This window comes from Myotis myotis, unplaced genomic scaffold (genome assembly GCF_014108235.1).
Source record: "Myotis myotis isolate mMyoMyo1 unplaced genomic scaffold, mMyoMyo1.p scaffold_m19_p_8, whole genome shotgun sequence".
NCBI lineage: Eukaryota > Metazoa > Chordata > Mammalia > Chiroptera > Vespertilionidae > Myotis > Myotis myotis.
The window spans coordinates 41,391,937-41,410,221 of NW_023416390.1; the positions used below are offsets into that span (position 1 = coordinate 41,391,937).

An 18,285-nucleotide genomic window follows, 5' to 3' on the forward strand; every position below is an offset into this window, starting at 1 on the left:
TGCTTACATTTAAAAAAAATCTTTATTAACTCCAATGTCAATTGAAATTCTGCAGCTATAATTTGGATTCTTTTCCGTATGTTAATCCATCTTCATTTGCTTTTTATTATCTGTATTTTCAATCATTGAATAAATACTTGTTGAGGTACTTTGTGGTAAATGCTATTCCAGGTACTGAGGATTGAGTAGTGAACAAGCAAATAATATTCATATTCTCATGAACCCATATTCTGGAAGGAAAAGGCAGGCAGCAATAAGTCAATGAATCTGTTATACAGGAAACAAAACAGGATGTTTTAGTAAAGAGTAAGTGGAAAGGGGGCAACTACAGATATATCCAAGAGAGAGCCCTCCCTGAAAAATTGAGAGTTGAGCTTTGGTATCTCATTTTTTTTCATTTGTTGTTTCTTTGTTTTAAAATTTCATCTAAACTTATTTACCTATATGGTTTTATGCTCCAGTTTTAATAAGTCTCTTTCTTCGTGTAGCTTATTAAAGACATTAAGCATAAGATTTCTGAAAGGTAATGGCCCTCACATGAAGTCATTATCAGAGGTACATTCTCACTGGGTTTTCAGAACGGTGCCCCTTTTCCCTTGGACTTCAGTGCTTACCAACTGGCAAGGCTTTGTAATTGGCCTTGAGCCTCTCTTGCTGTCCACTTATGTACTACAGAAGCCCCTTTGTTAGATATACAAAATGAGAGCAAACCAAAGTTAGTTTCTAGGCTGATTCTCAGTATCTAGTTTGTAGGCATGGGTCTCGGGTGCCTCTGCTGGGCTGAAAGGTGTATTCTTTCCCCAAGCCAGACTCTGAATCCCTTATGTTCAAGGATGTGTCTATGTGTCTGGCTCACTGTTGTGTGTCCAGTGCAATCAGAGGACCTGGCATACAACACAGTGGACATGCAAAAAATATTTGATGAGTAAATCAAATGCAATCAAGTACAAATGAAGATCACAACTAAATAGCAATAAGAATCTCAAGTCTCAGCATACACTGTGGCTGGGTTTTTTATGAAGTACAGTAAAGTGGTTGAAAGTGTGATCTTTAATATTAGACTATTAGAGTTTTAATTCTAGCTCTGCCACATTCTACCTGTGCATCTCTTGGCAGTCAGTTAATTTCTCTGTGTTTCATTTTTCTCACTTCCCAACCTTGTGGAATTGTTATGAGGATGACATGAAATAAGGCAAATAGTCTTTAACAATTCTCATAAATTGCCAATAACAGTTGTTACTTGTATTATAACTCCCCCATCATTCAGTGTTTTATTTGCAGTGACTTTATTCCCCCAAGATGAAGGCTAATATTTCAAAAACAGCTGTCATTCAGTAGAAGGTCAACTGATTAATTTTTTGATTCATACCAATCCTGCACCTCTTAGTGAGAGCCTGACACTTGAAAGGAACAATGCCCTCCTGTCTGTCTCCTTTCAGACCAGGGGGCTGCATTAGGAACAATGCCCTCTGTCTTCTTTCATGCCAGGAGGATGCTTTATTTCAGGGGGTGAAGCCGCCAGTTATTTTTCTTAATCCAGCTGCATCTGCCTTAAAATTGGTGAAAATTCTTCCCAGAATCTAGTAGTGGGTTCTCAGTTTTAGTGATGGTTTCTGGGCTTTCATTTAGGTGTTCTGTGAGAAGTTGGAGAGCCTATATTGAGAACCAGCCAGACTATATACTTTTTTTAGAATAGTATTCAATTTACAGAAAAATTGGGAGGATAGTACAGAAGTTCCTATGTACCCTGCACTTGTTTCCCAAATTATTAATATATTACATTGGAATGTACATTTGTTATAATTAATAAACTAATATTGTGGCATTATTCAAGCCCATATTTTCTTCAGATTCCTTAATGTTTACATAAAATCATTTTTGTTACAGGATCCCATCCGGAATACCCTACTACATTTAGTCATCATGTCTCCCTAGGCTCCTCTTGTCTGTGACAGTTTTTCAGATTTTCTTTTTTGATGACCTTGATAGTTTTAAAAAATACTGGTCAGGTATTTTGTAATAAAATATCCCTCTTGGGATTTGGCTGATGTTTTTTCTCAGGATTAGGCTGAGATTATGAGGTTTTGAGGGGAAGACCACAAAGAAAAGTACTATCTTCATCACATCATATCAAGGATACACACTTTCAATATGACTTATCATTATTGATGTTGACCTTGATCACCTGGCCCAGCTAGTGTTTGTCAAATCTCCCCACTGTAAACTTATTCCCCACCCCCACTTTCCATACTGTACCCTTTGGAAGGAAGTCACTAGGCACAGCCACACCTACGAAATAGAGTTATGCGTGACCTCCTTGAGGGGGGAGTAGCTACATATATTATCTAGAATTCTTCTATACAAGATATTTGTCTTTTCTATCATTTATCTCAGTATAGAATGATAGATATTTATTTTATACTTTGGGTTATAATCCATTACTACTTCACTTATCAGATATTGTTTTATACCAGCAAGGTAATCCAGTAAGATAACCTCTTAACAACAACAAAGAATTTATGGATATGAACAAGTGGTGCTTCCCCACAAAAATAGTCAACAGTGGAGTCTATGCATGTTTAAATATTTCTGAAACACTCTAATGGGAACTGTGAGGTTTACAAGACATAATCATAATGTAATGCGTAGATTCCTGCTATGTGCCAAGGAACTCACGTGACCCTCAGCAAAACAACATGAAGTAGACAATATGTCTACTTCACAATCTATCATACAACATCCCCAGTAATTTCAGTCTAATAGAGGATAGAAATAAGGGAAAGTGCGGTTCCCATCAGGGTTTATGAGTTTCAGGAGACAGAGAAAAGTTTGGAAAGCATGGAGGAGGGGTGACTAAACTAGAGAGTTCAGTTAGTATTGCTTTGTACGGAAGATAACTTCTTAGTGGCAAGTGACTGTGAGCTCTACAGTTTTGAAAGACAACTTAGCAGGAGCACTCCAGGCAGAAGGAGGGTGGTAAGCAGAAGCAGGAAGGGCTCAGGTAGCATGCTGTTGCAGAAAGTTTCAGCATCTCAGTATTGCTAGAGCAAAGAGCATGTAGCGGGAGAGGCAGGGCACAAGGGAGCAGGGACCAAATCCCCAGGTCACTTGTGCTAAACCTGATTCTAAAGGTGGAGGAGAATCATTGAAGAGTGTCAGCAGGAGAGGAACTTTTACATTTTAGAGGGCTCGTTCTGACAGTTATAGAGAAAAAATTAACTTCAGTACTTCATAGTCATATTTGCTTTTTTAAATAAAAAGTTGACCATGTTTTCATTTTATTTTCTATTAAGTGATATTTGGTAGTTTTCCAAAATCAAATCCACCCTCAGATGATTTGCTGCCAGTGCCATGGTCTAAGGAATGTGCTTTGGGATCCTGGGCATGAGTTTCGATACCCAGCAGGAGCTTTGGAGTAACTTAGCATAGTCCCCATGGTAACTTATTTGGGCTTATTTATTTAAAAAAAATTTTTTTTAATTAACTTACATTCTTATTGTTTCCTCTCCTATTGTTGTTATTCTTTGGTGCTGTTTAAAATGCTTCATGTATTTAATGTTTATCATGTGTCAGGCATTATGTTAAGATAGATATATATATATATATATATATATATATATATATATATATATATATATATATATATATATATATAATTTAACCTTCACCTAAACAGGTAAGAGTAGACGATATTATTGCCATTTGACAAATTAGCAAAGTAGGACTCAGGAACGTTTATAAATTTTGGGAGAGTTTTTGTAGCCTGCATTGCACAGCTAGAAGCAGAGCCAGGATTCAAGCCCAGTTCTGTTTCAAGGGACCACATGCAAATTGTGCTGCAAGGAATACCAATATTCACATTTTAATCTGACAATGACATAGAATGGTTACGTTAAATCTTTGCTTTGGGTGAATAAGTGATGAATGCTTTCTTCATTCTAAGTTGAGGGCTCTTTCAAACCACTGGAGAGATTAAATTAACTCCATAGCTTTGAATGAAATAATGCAATTATGGCACGTCTATTCTGTCAAGAGTAATTAAAAGAGAATCCAGCCAAGATGAGCAGGTCTCCCATTCACCTAGAAGTCTAAGCTTCCTCTATGGGAACACTGTCGTCAAGGTAGATTTCAGTACACCAAGCTCTTTGGAAGACTCCTTTTACTCAAATCCCCCTGAACACAATTTGGTAGATGCTTTAATTTTCTTCTTATTTCCATATAAACAGGAAGCCTGCTTTGTCAAAACAAAAACAATTTTCTTAAGTGCCCAGTAAGATGGACTCAATAAGAACTTCTTGGTACTGTCTTGTAATTGCAGTCTCTTATACCCTCTATTAATTGGTCCTACAAGTCAAATAGAGAACTTTTAGCCTCTTACCTGAGAAGGTCACTGTTTCTTGTATCACAGAGGGCCAGAGGCTAGCTACAGAGCTAATAGGTTTATTACCAGCACAAATTTCACCAAATACAAAATGAAAATCAAAATTACATCTATGTTTTCAGTGATCCCTAATCATAAATTTAGGCATCTATGGTTTTCTCAAAATATATCTTTGCATCTCTTTCATTAATAGATTCCTAGACTGAATAGTTTGATCCAGAGAGTCATTTCTTATTTTCCAATGATTGCAATGCATAGCACATATGCCATCACTCTTTCCAAGCAATGCCTGTGAAAGACATCACTAATCAATCACAGCACACCTTCCTGTTGAGCTCCTCCTTAAGCCTCAAGAATCATTTTCAGCACAGAGTTTCATAGAACTACTAGCAATCAAAGAAAATCGAGGCCTTGAATAAAATTTATTTGCCAGGATGAGAAAAAGAGCCAGCATGTCTATCACAATGGCTTACACATAGTAGGTTTGCCATAAATATATGTTGATATGAGCTACATGTGTGGTCTTTCTTTTCTGCCTGTAGAGTGAAAAAGCAGCTGATTTTAAAGTTACTCTGACAATTGAGTATTTTATTTATGACTCCAGATTTGGCAGGTAGCTTATATTTTACTTTACATTTTAAAAGTCTAAGTCCTTTTATAGATTTAAAAAATATGTTATGACAGATATTTTGAAGATCATGATAACAGATCACATGGCAGGTTCAGTTATATATCTGAATTCCCTTCTTGAACATTTCATTCCATTAAACAGCAGGCAGTTTCTTAAATATTTGACAGCAGAAAATATGATTTCTTAGTTTCTGCACATTCATCCAGTCACCGTATCTTTGAAGCCTGTCATCATTGTGTTAAGAGATGCTGGAGTATGTTCTTTACTCAGATGTCACTTCTGTCAGGTCACCCAAGTAAATTGACTTTTCATTCCCTGTGGTTTGTCACCATTCTTGGCTGGAGGCCTGCTACTGATAGCAAAGCTTCTTTATTTCTCTGGAGTTCATCAATATAAATTATTTGGGACTTTACTCCAGATCAGCTTAAATTAACTTCTGTATCAGTTTAGTTTCCAAGTGCCACTTTGCCACTAGAGCCATAAACATATCAGTAAATATTCATGCCGTCCTTTTCTGCCAGAGACAATCAGTCTGGGTCCTCAGAGGTCTGGTCTCCCTTTCCTGTTTAGTGGTACTTTACATTTGTGATCCTTTCAGCCAATATAAGTAATGGTCCACTTCTCATTTCTCTGCTCAAATCTAAAATAATAACATTTTAAACTATTGATAAGAGAGATTTTACCCAAGGGCCTTTCCTAGGACTGCCAGGCAAGCGTTTGGCTCTAGTCTGGAACCGCATGTGGCAGAGGGCAAGGCTTGATATCGCAGCCCTATCTCATGGTTCTGCTCATTGCTTTTCTTTTGAAATATAGTTAATTATCTTCTCCTGCTGTGGAAACTCGTCATAAAAACATGACTTCTCTACTCTGTTGTTCATGGGTCTGATAATTGCTTTATCTTGCTTTGTTTTGCTAGGGGCAAGTTCAATCTAAAAATTAATTGAAGTTGGTAAGGTTTTGCAAATACTGATTTATTTTTGTAACTATAAAGATTTCTTGTGTTAAAGCTCGCCAAAAAACCTGAGTCACTACTTTTTACTTTAAAATTTGTCTAAATTAATACAAATGAAAAATAAATCAATCGGGGGTAGAAATTTATTTGTGAAAGTTTAATATTTGTTGTGTTCTGTGCATAAACTGTTTACTTTTGTATGTAAGCCTTGTGCAAATTTTATTTAGTTGTACAAAAATTAATGAGTGTGTTTGTATGGCTAAACTCCCATAATTTAGCAATGTTCCGCATAGAGAAAATATTTATATAATTAAGATTTACAAATGCTTCTTTCTTCAAAACTATTATGATGCACTCAATTAAAGCTTTTTTACTCAATCATTACTAAGAAATTGATGGTATATGTAGGTCCTTGATATGAAATGTATAACTTAGGGAATTCTTATAAAATTAATATAGTCTGGAATCATGGAGGAAGTTTTAACTTATCCAAGAAGGTTTGACAATAGTAATTAAAAATATAATTCTTTAAGTTTTGTTATCAACTATAGAATTTTACCTGATTTTTAGTCATTATCTGTGCTATATGATCATATATATGTATATAACAGTAATGATTCCCTTTTGAATATTGGCTATGCTAAAAGTAATTAGGAATTACTTTTGTTATATTTCCTTCAATGGTATCCATGGATTTGTCACAGATTTTAGATTTATGAGGTTATTTGGCATTGCTGAAAATATCCCACACTCATGGCATTTGGTAGGTTTGCCAGATAAAATGCTGTGGAGAAAAAAAACTCACTGGGAAATGTGGGGTGGGAACAAGGAAAGGAACATGAATAATTAGGGATGTGGCTTGGAGTTTTCCACATTTGTTTCCAGCCTCCTTAATTTGGAGCAAGTAGAAGTAGAGTTGCCAGGTAGAAACACAGGACACCTAGTTAATTTGAATTTCAAATCAATAATAAATAATATTTTTAGTATAACTATGTCCCAAATATTGCAAATATTAATTGCTGATCTGAAATTCAAATTTAACTGGACGCCCTGCATTTTTATTTTCTAAATCTGGTAACCCTACCCAACACTGCTTAGCTTATTCTCTAAGACATATGATTCATTGAGGAAAAAGCATCAATTAGGGGCCCTGATAATATGGAAAATGGAGAGATTCTTTAAAGATTATTTTATTTTTTTATTCCTTGACTCACCAAATATATACTTAGTTCCAAATATCACACACACTGCTAGGAACAGGATATACCTTAGTGATCAAAACCAGATCTTTATCTTTGCCTTCATGGTGTTTGCAGTCTAGTGGGGGAGGCAGGTGATGAACAAACTAACACAACTCCAACTATGAGAGATGATGTGAAGGAAATAGCTTACCTTGGAATAATGGAGAGTTAGGTGGATTCTTGAGGTAGTAAGAGAAGACCTCACTGAAAAGGTGACTTTTAACCGAATTTCAGGAGGATGAAAATAGCAATCAGGTGGTGAGGGTGGGGAAGACTCTAAGTAGAAAAGAGCTGGGTGCATAGAAGAACCAGGGGAGGTGAGTGTGGCTGTGGTATGTAGAAGAGCTTGCAAGCATGAAGCCCAGGTTGAGAGAGTGCTGAGAGTCAGGTTGTGCAGGACCTGTCAGGTCACTATTGGGGATCTGGATGTTATTCTAAGTGTAATAAGAAGCTACTGACGAGTTTTCATCTGGGGGATGGCAAGATCTGATTTATATGTCTTAAATATAATTCTGACTGATGTATGCCAAAGAGATGGGAGAGGGTCATGGTAGACATTGAGAGATTGTTGCCAGAGCCCAGGTGAAGAGGCTGGCGCCATGGTCCTGTGTAATAGAAGTGGAAACAGTCAAAATATCAGAGTGGAAAAGACATGTTTTTCTAATGGATTCAATGTGAGGGACAGCAGGAGGGAAAAATCAAGGATAAACATCAGTTTTCCAGTTTAAACAATTGATTGGATGGAGTATCATTTGTGGAGCTGGGGGAGACTAGGAGAGAGACAGACTTATGACATTCATTTCCTATGGCCTCTATAACAAACTTCCACACATATCCAAGCCCACCTAGATATCCAAGATAATCTTGCCAACTCATCTGATTGGCAACCTTAATTCCATCGACAATCTTAATCCCCCCTTGCCATGTAACATAAGCATACTCACAGATTCCAGGGATAGGAATGTGGACATCTTGGCAGGGGGAAGGATCATGCTGTCTACTACATAGGGGAAAATCAACATGTGTGGTAGACTATTAAATTTGAGATGCCAGTGAAGTGATGAAATGGGATTGATGAAGTAGGAAGCTAGAGCTACAGGTAGTTGGATGTGTGAGTTTGGAACTCAAGGAGAAGTTAGGGCTAAATTTGGAAGTTGTCAACACAGAGATGATATATAAAGCCATGAGAGTGTACAACATCACTAAAGGAGATAGCTATGTTGATAGTATACATGAGAGGGATACAAGGGTTACTCCTGCAAGAACAAAGTGTTCTTATTAACTGAGGATTCCTTCCCGCGTATCCACAAGGCGCTGTACTTTTAGGAGAAGGTGGTTGAATGATTTTTGTGTGAGGCCCCTCATTCCTGGTTCTCAGAATCCTGCAAAAGGGAACAAGAACTCTCAGAACAAAAAGATTCAAAAGGTAAAACCAAAAGCTTCCTTATCATTAACTTGGTTAAATAGATAAAATAAAAATTCCTATGGATTTAATAGATTAGCCAGTAGAGAGGCTAAAATCTCAGAATGAACGCTCAGGGGGTTTTGGTCCAGGAAAATTTAAGAACCATGACAAAGTAACCAAGGCATTCATTTTATTAAAGTCCTAATATTACACCATACACAAATTTAATATCAGATGTATCATAGACCAAAACGTAAAAGATAAAAGTATACGATTTTTAGAAGATAACATGAGATAAGTATTCACAACTTCAAGTTAGGCAAAATTTATTAGAAAGAACACATGAAACAATAACAATAATGAAAAAAAATGACAAATTGTACTTGGTTAAAATTGAAAATTTTTGCTCATTGAAAGAAAATTGAGTTGGTAAAAGGATACAAACCTTTAACTAAGTTGAAAACACTGCATTATATAATTGAAATGTGCTAAAAGAGTAGAACTTAAAGGTTCTCACCAAATTTTGTTTAAAGATAAATATATGAAGTGATTGATGTGTTAATTAACTAGACGGTGGGAATTCTTTCACAATTAAAAAACAAAACAATAAAAAAGGAAAAAATTTGATAGACAAGCCACAAACTGGGAGATATTTTCAAAACAGACATCTGATAAAGGACTTATATCTAAAATATACAGCTTGTACGCATATATGCATAGCTAATGGACACAGACAATAGACAGGTGAAGGCCTGGGGTGGGGTGGGGTGGGAGCAAAGGGAGGAAAATGGGGAACATCTGTAATACTCTCAGCAACAAAATAAATTAAAAATAAATAAATAGTAAAATAATAAAATAAAAATGTAAGTTGAAACCTATAAAATCTTATTAACCAATGTCACCTCAATAAATTTAACTTAAAAATAATAAAATATACAAAGAACTTCAACTCAATAATAACATACAAAACAAAACTTTAAGTGGACAAAAGTCTTAGTCTGCTTCACTGATTCAAATACATTTAATTAATGGAGTTAATAGTTTTTCTTTTTAATAATAAAGGAAAAATTAAGTAAGAGTAGTGAACAGAATGTCTTCAATAGTAAAAGCCAGGCTAAGCACCACCTGGTGGCAGAGATTTTGATTTCAACCTGAATTTTTGTGAGGAGTTTTTTTAAGTAAATAAAAATAAATGTTGAAGGTTGAATTTGCAAAAAGAGACTTGTAAGTAGTAAGAGATTTTAATAAGATGACAGCCAAATCAAAGTTTGCCAAAGTAAAACCAAGCCAAAAGAACAAAATCTATTTAGTTATTTTTGCAGTGAAAATCCCAATTAGTAATTATGAGGCAGTAAAGATAATATGATGACATAATGCTCTACCAGATATTTATATGGTAGAATTGTAATTGTATATTAATATAATAAACGTAAGTTGATTATTTGTGTGCCAGATATTTAACATGTATTAATTACATTTAATCTTCCTAAGAACTGTCTGAAGTATAGACTCACACCACAGAATTTTTCCAGTAAAAAAAAAAAAGTCTTGGTTTAAATTTTATTATTAAACCTCACAGAACATATTTCTCTCTCAAAACAACATTTTATGCCCTTGTTTATATTGGAAAAATTATATTTATATCCCCAAAACTCTGTTTTGTTTTTTAACAAAAGGAGGCATGGGGCCGAAACCGGTTTGGCTCAGTGGATAGAGCGTCGGCCTGCGGACTGAAAGGTCCCAGGTTCGATTCCGGTCAAGGGCATGTACCTGGGTTGCGGGCACATCCCCAGTGGGAGATGTGCAGGAGGCAGCTGATGGATGTTTCTCTCTCATCGATGTTTCTAACTCTCTATCTCTCTCCCTTCCTCTCTGTAAAAAATCAATAAAATATATTTTTTTTAAAAAAAGGAGGCATGGGTAAGTTTTGATTTACATTCTAAATTAAATTAGTCTAAAAAAATGTCCAAATCATGTGTAAACATTTTGAGAACCACTTGGAACTTCCCAATGAGGGTGTGCCTCTCCGAGGTTGCTGGCTCTGAGAAAGACAACTGGTCCTCACTGAGTCACCACCACGCTTTTAACATTCAGCTCTTGTTTTACTTCGTATTTGACAGTCCCTCGAAAAGCTGAAAAAGTGCTGGGAACACTAGGGGAAAAGAAACGAGTGATTACAGTATTCACAATGGAAGAGAAGATATATTGATTATAAAACAACTTTTTGTTAAGAATTATATTGGTTATGATCAGAGTCATCCTTTGAATTTAACACTTAAAACAATCTATATCCAAATTTTATTTTTTGTTCACACATACATGTGAATTTTACTTTCTTTCGTTAAGTTTTAGGAAGTGGTTGCAAGTCTTATAATACCTTATAATTTTTTTAATTAAAAAATGGGCGCTCTATTGGTGTTTTCAAGTAGAATCTCTGATTTTCAAAAATAGGTTACTGATATTAAACAGGAGGTGCCTGTATAGTGTTATTATTATGCTATGTTACAAATGAGGCCCGAAAAGATTAAAATACTTGCCCAAAACCCAGTAGCTGAGAAGGGGCAATCTGGCTCTAGAGGTATGTTCTTTTTTTTTTCTTCTTTTTTTTTCTTACTTTTCCTTCCATCACTATTTATCTCCTCTTTACCCTCTCCTACCATCTTCTCTCCCCTTTCCCTCTGGTAATCACCATACTGTTGTCTGCCTAGGAGTTTTTGTTTTTGTTTTTTGCTCTAGAGTCTGTATTCTAACCACTGTGAGACAAGGTGGCCCTGCTTCTATCACACAGATGGTACATGCCTTGGGTCGTCATTTCTCAAAGTTCTTGGTCAATAGATGACTAGGTGGGAATGTTACTAGATTAATATATCACCTAAAAGGGAGTTTTATGGCTAATTAGATTTGGGAAATGCTGAGTTTAAACAAATAAAACCTGTACTTTGCAAAGCCAGATGTGCACTACAATTCTGTAAGGTTGGTAGTTAAAGATTATTTATCATTTCCCAGACTTCTTTATTTGAAATTGTATAGATTAAGAATGTGATTAGTAATATAGAAGATTTAACATGTATACATGATGTGTGTGTGTGTGTGTGTGTGTGTGTGCATATGTGGGTATATATAACAAACTTTATAATGTGCCAGTGCTGACTCAAGCAAACATGTGTTTATTTGTCCTACATAACAAGAAGTCTGAGGCAGGACAGTCCAGGGCCAGGCTCCTTTCTCTTTCCCGTTCTACTGCACTATCCACAACAAGCTGTCATTCATACTCATAGACACCAGATTTTGCCTCACCTCCAGGCCTTTCAACTGTTTTCCAGGGAGGAAGAGAAAGAAAAAGACAGAGGCAACCCCAACACTCCCACTTACATTTCATTGACCAGCATTGTCACCTGGCCACCCAATATGACCACCCCTAGCTGTAGTCAGCCTTCAAACTGGGTTATGATGGGCTGATAAACCACAAAGGTTGATTATTGCTCCCGTGACATATCATCAGCTGAGGCTCTGCTCAATGATCATTTTGGGTGAGTGCAGCCCATCCCAGGGCCGTGCATTTCCCACAGCTGAGGGAAAATTGAGATGGAAGAACCACATGATGGTCCTGAAAGACTGCTCAAAAGTGACATCTGTCATTTCCCCCCATATTCCATTGGCTAAAGCTAGTCATATACTAAGGCTGATGTCAATAAGGCAGGGAAATCTAATCCTCTTCTAAAAAACATTGCAGATGGTTGGGCATATTGTATAATCTTTCCTGCATAATAAGAGCGGGCGAGTCAGAATAGACCAGAGATAGAAGTTGAGTCAACAATCACAGTGTCTGCCACAGCACACACACACACACACACACACACACACACACACACACACACACCACCTTTTGATTTATTTATGTTCCAGAGCATTTCACGGCTAAGTATCCACATCCTTTGGGAATCTGTGGTCTTGAGCCACATCATGTTCCTTTGATGAAATAACGGCCCATAAAAGCATCCTCGTGTAAAATATTTAGCCTTCAATGTGAGCCACAGTTCCATTCAGCGTTAAAACAGATTCCACTGTAATTGCATAGTTGACAATCTGGGTCACAGAGTGTTATTGGAAAATTTTTGTTGTCCATTAAAATCCACTACTCTGCCAAGGTGATATTCATGAGCAATGCTTATTTCTAAGCCAGGAGAATTTCAGAAAATAGAGTCATGTCTAGTTATTAAACCTTCCCCCCCCCCTTTTCTTTTGAATCAGGTGCTGTCATACCATGCGACATGTTCAAAAGCTGAAGTTGACAAGTTTAAGGTAAGGAAACAAATGGTGCCCTATTAGGGCATAAAGTTAAGCTTTACAAGACTTTTTGACCCTTTGTCGCTTGCTTCTGGAGGAATAGTCCTGCCCACTGGGTATTGGGAGAACAGAACTGGGCAAAGGTGTGTTTGGATAGCTCAGTTTAGAGGGTAAGAGAGACACATGTAACTGCGTAGCCTCTTCATGATCATTGAAATGATTTCAGTATTTATTTCTATTTGTTAACTAAGCAGGATATAAAAAAATCTGAGTAATATGGTGAGAAGCAGGTTGCCTGGTTTGGGCATTGATTTTAGCTCTAACTTTCTGTTCACTTAAAGCAGCAGTTCTCAACCTGTGGGTCGCGACCCCTTTGGGGGTCGAACAACCCTTTCACAGGGGTCGCCTAAATATATCCTACATATCAGATATTTACATTACGATTCATAACAGTAGCAAAATTACAGTTATGAAGTAGCAACGAAAATAATTTTATGGTTGGGGGTCACCACAACATGAGAAACTGTATTAAGGGGTCGCGGCATTAGGAAGGTTGAGAACCACTGATTTAAAGTCTGAGGGCCTGTGTCTTCATCTGTAAAAATAAATGAAGAAATTAGGATGGTTATAATAGATAACATTTACCAAGTGTTTACTATGGGCCAGGCACAATACAAAGCATTTTACCTGTATTCATTCAGTTGGGCCTCATAATCTTGTGAAGTATGTACTATTTTACAGGTGAGTAAACTGAGTTATGGAGATATTGAATAGATAGGTCAAGGTCAAACAATTGTAAGGGGTATAGCAGTCTGGTCCCAGAACTGGAGTGCTTAACCAGCAGGCTTCACAGCATGACCCCTTTCCACCTCTGATATCATATGCATCAGTGTATGTGTCTTAGATATCCCTTTTCACCTTAGTCATCACCATTCCCTTAAAGGTAACTCAGAATTCTTGCTCCTCTTGCTGCACTTCTAATAGTCCATGGGCAAAATGTGGGTATATGGAGAAACTGACTTTTCTCCCTTCTGAAAGTTTAGGTATCTGCCTTTTTAAGTTTTTGTGGAAGTTTAGTTATTCATTATCAAGCAAGTTACCACTACAAGAAGGGTAATGTTTTGGATTGTAGTGTTTGTATGTAATAATACCTGATGACAACTACTCTTCTAAGAGTTATTTGCACCTAGATCAGGGGTGGGCAAACTTTTTGACTCGAGGGCCACAATGGGTTCTTAAAGTGGACCGGAGGGCCGGAACAAAAGCATGGATGGAGTGTTTGTGTGAACTAATATAAATTCAAAGTAAACATCATTACATAAAAGGGTACAGTCTTTTTTTTCAATAGTTTTATTCATTTCAAACGGGCCGGACCCGGCCTGCGGGCCGTAGTTTGGCCATGGCTGACCTAGATGATTTGTCTTTCCAGGAAAAATGTCACAGAGACCTTTGGGCCTGATAATTTAATCAGGTCATTAGAGTTGAGTCACACTAATAAAAAAAGGAAATGAGGGAAGACCCCAAACTCATAGTAGGGATGAAGGAGCTGCTTGGAAGGGCAGGGAACATATCGTAGCCTCAGGTGCACTGCTTGGCTCTATCCAGGGATATAGAAAAGGCCTATGATGGTGACCCAGATCAGAAGGAGAGATGTGGTGCCAGCAAGAGGTGACAACTGACAACAAAGGAAGGAGACAGATTAACGAAAACCATAGGAGTCAGGGCTCCTTTGTTGTAGAGATAAACACCCTAAATACCGGCTAGAATGTGAGTGACAATAGGGCAGCACTATTTGTATGTTTTGTGCACTGCTCTGTCTCTCTTGCCATTCACAGTCCTTGGGACATAGTAGCACTCAATAAATAGCTTGACTGGATGAATGAGTGAATGAATGAATGACCAAATAAATTCAAACAACATCAGTGTTCCATAACTTAAAACAATTATTCATTAAGAAAATGTTAAAATTGTGACTATATGTAATTATGTTCTTTATATTTTATGTATATTTTACTAATATTTTTATGAAAAATATTTAAAGCTTTTTTACTTTAATAAAGTTCAGTTACCTAGACATTTTACTTATGGAAATAATTTCCATATCTACTTTGCTCTTTTATATTTTTTTTACTGTTTTAGTTATCATCATTGCTAAGAGAAGGAAGGGGCAGTCAGGGAGAAAGATAGCAAAGCTTACATGGATGAAATATGCCCACAAAAGCTATCGCATGGGATGTGGCCAGGGCTATGGCAGGCCAAAATCAATAGCTGTCTACTCTCTAAAGGTATTACCCTGTGTTCAGGCTTAATTCTTTGCTTAAACTAAGGGGAACACTGTTGATTTGGAATTTAGCATGCTTTTCTACTGTTAGCTCACAAACATAGTAAAAATATGAAGTATTTATACTTGACAACAAAGGGTTATTTCACTGTAAAATTATCAAGATTATTAGCTTATTTATTCTAAATTTTATCCTGAAAGATATTAATGAGTATCTTATTACAATGTAATTGAGATATAGTAGATAATTTTAATCTAATGGCTTTTTTTATATATAAAGCAAATAAGATATTATCATAATTGGTAGCTGATATCTTAACTACAGCAATGGCATTAAAATGTAATGAGCTTAAAATAATCCTGCACATGGACACTAAAAAATATTTACCTAAATTTCATTCTAGAGTATGTCCAATGCAGTTTCCTCACATTGTGGCTAAATAACAGTAAATACATACTTAGTTTTTCCCAATATGTACAGACAAACCATGCTTACATTCTAAAATATTTTAACCTTCGATACCTGCAATACTTTTTTAACAGAGATAATAAATAAATATATATGAGAGAGACAGAGACAGAGACAGGGAAGAAGAGAGAGAGAGAGCAAGAGATGAAATCTGGAATCAGAGTTAACCACGAGATCTCATGAGTTAAAGGATGAGATCAGTGTATTGTATTATGCCAGCTCAGGCCGAGCTAATGATCAGTGGTTCAGAGATTAAGCCAGAGTTTGGGAAGAAAATTATTTTACTGTATTATCTAGTGCTAAGAAGATCCTAAAGGTCAAATACATGCATACATAGGTCAGACTCTAGTTGTAGCTGAAGCTGTTCACATTTGGGATGCAGACATGTCTAAAAACCAGTGTAGCCTGTCTTACATGAGTGGCCTTCTGAGTCAAGAACTCTTCCTAGTGGAAGTGGAGGCTATAGGCCTCAGTGTCTGGATAATTCCAAATTCAGTGTGGGGTTTGTCTCTTGGATGCGTCTCTTACCTCAGCCCCCTATGGATTCACATTCTCAGCTAAGAACATGAGTGGACACAAAAGACATGGGATTTCTATAGCTTCAGTGCATTAAGGGCCCCTGAGAGCAAGCACAAGGGCTCAGAGTGTCAACAGCAAACAACAGAAAGCAGCAGTTCAGCTGTGCTAACTGTGGAATTAAGAAAGTGGGAGGAAGCCATGAAGGTTCATCCTTCCTCTGGGGGGATATTAGACATTCATAGTGAACTTTTGGAGACAGGGCCCCTGTTCTGTTTTTAAGTGGAAAGAGTATGACACAGTGGCTATCTCAGTTGGTCTGAGAGGTGGTCAGGGTCACCACAGGATGTATTTTGGCCAGGTGGGTCCTTGAAGAGCCCTCTGCACATAGTTGCTTGGCTCAGTAGGGAAGGCCAGCCTGGACGTGCAGCCCTAGTTGACCTCATCGCCCCTCTTCCCACATTTCCAATACTCAGGAGTGACAAAGTACAACCATCCTTTTTCTGATGTGGCACTTGATTAAGACACCATTCATAAAGAGGACCACATAGGAACACAGGGACACTGGTCCACAAAGCACTCCACGTATTTACAGACTGAGGCTGCCCGGCTCAGTCCTGTGCTGTAGAGCAGCAGATGCCCTTTCAGATGCGGACTCAGCTGTTTCCCGGCAGTCAATTTCCTGCTGAAGGTTCAATGACTTTCCATGATGATAAAAAAAATCTCGGACATTAAACTCGGCATAAATACTATTTGAGGTCAAAACAACCCCCTCAATTCAAGAGGCAGGCATGAGAGGAGGAAGAATAGGTTAGGTGTAATAAGATACCCAAATTCTTTTTATACAGCTTTGAGGTAGCATTAATGTACAGTTTTTATACTGATGAGACTGACTCTTGTCTTAACTGACCCAATCACTTATCTTCCTCACAAGTATTATCCTATTATCTTACCTCTCAAATAGAATATAGCCCTGGTGGGCTTTGAAAATCACTTATAATATGTAATTAAATCAAGCTAAGCCAACTTTTCCACCAAACATCCCAATTTTAAAATAGAACCTACATGTAAAGCTTTAGATATTCAAAAATTTTAAGGACCCTATGGTGCTTTCTTAATTTCATGTTGCTTTGTGTTTTATTTGCTCTTTCCTTCTCCGAGATAAATTTTATAAGATGATAAAATTATAGCATTGTATAGCTGGAAATGGTTTTGTTTTGCAGATAAGGCTTAGACATTTTAAATAAACCAAGAGGCCTGGTGGCTGCTTTGTCTATTTACATGTGTGCTATCTCCTGTCTGTCTGTGTCTGTGGCCTTACAAAGACAGCCTAAAGGGGGCAGCTCTGGCCACTGGGATTGCAGAAAACACTTAAATATTTCATATGGTGCCTTAGGACCAACAGAATCATGAATCATACACTAATGCTACCTATAAATGTTTAAATAATGAAATGTCTTAAATAATACGACTTAGGAGTGTATAAAAGCCTTTCATACCCATTGTTTCATGTGAGCCTCACAACCTCTTGGTGAAAGCTGGGTTATTACAGCTCTGTTTACTTATGAAGCAACCAAGGACCAAAGTACTAGCAAGAAAAACACATCTATTTCACTGATTATTCCTCCCTAATGTTTTGCTTTGACCTTGCAGACAATGCTTCTCTTCAAGTGGCTGGATAGGAAAATGTAAGCAACATCATGGAATTGTATCCTGAAGTCATTTCTTTTGATTTAGCCATTATTCTTGGAAACTTTGTGGCATTTAGACAATTTAGGGGCCAAATAAGTATGAATGGTGATGATGTCTGAGAAAAACAGGATTTTTTCGCTGAACTTAACAGACATTTTAAAAAGAGACTCTTCATGGTGTTCTTTGGGCAATCAATATATAATGCTACTTTATTAGAAACTCCTTTTAGTATTGTGGTTGTGCCATCCATGTGACTTCTTGCCCTAGAGTTTCAGACTGCTTAGGAACCTAAAGAAATTGGAAACAGCAAACATTATGAAGATATTGCATCATTCTTTGCAAGAGAGTACATGATCCATTATTCTGATATCTTGCTTGTCTTCCTTATATTCTGATTGGCTATACAGAAATCTCTGGACATCTGGAAAGC

General features: G+C 37.0%; 1 protein-coding gene across 1 annotated transcript in view; it reads left to right on the plus strand.

Moving 5' to 3' along the window:
* The window catches only part of PDE11A (phosphodiesterase 11A), a 287,291-nt gene that overhangs the window by 166,205 nt on the left and 102,801 nt on the right, over positions 1-18,285 (plus strand). Inside the window, exon 10 of the mRNA XM_036320024.1 lies at positions 12,862-12,912. Within this exon, the coding sequence (XP_036175917.1) occupies positions 12,862-12,912 (51 nt within the window). The remainder of the gene's footprint in view (positions 1-12,861; positions 12,913-18,285) is intronic.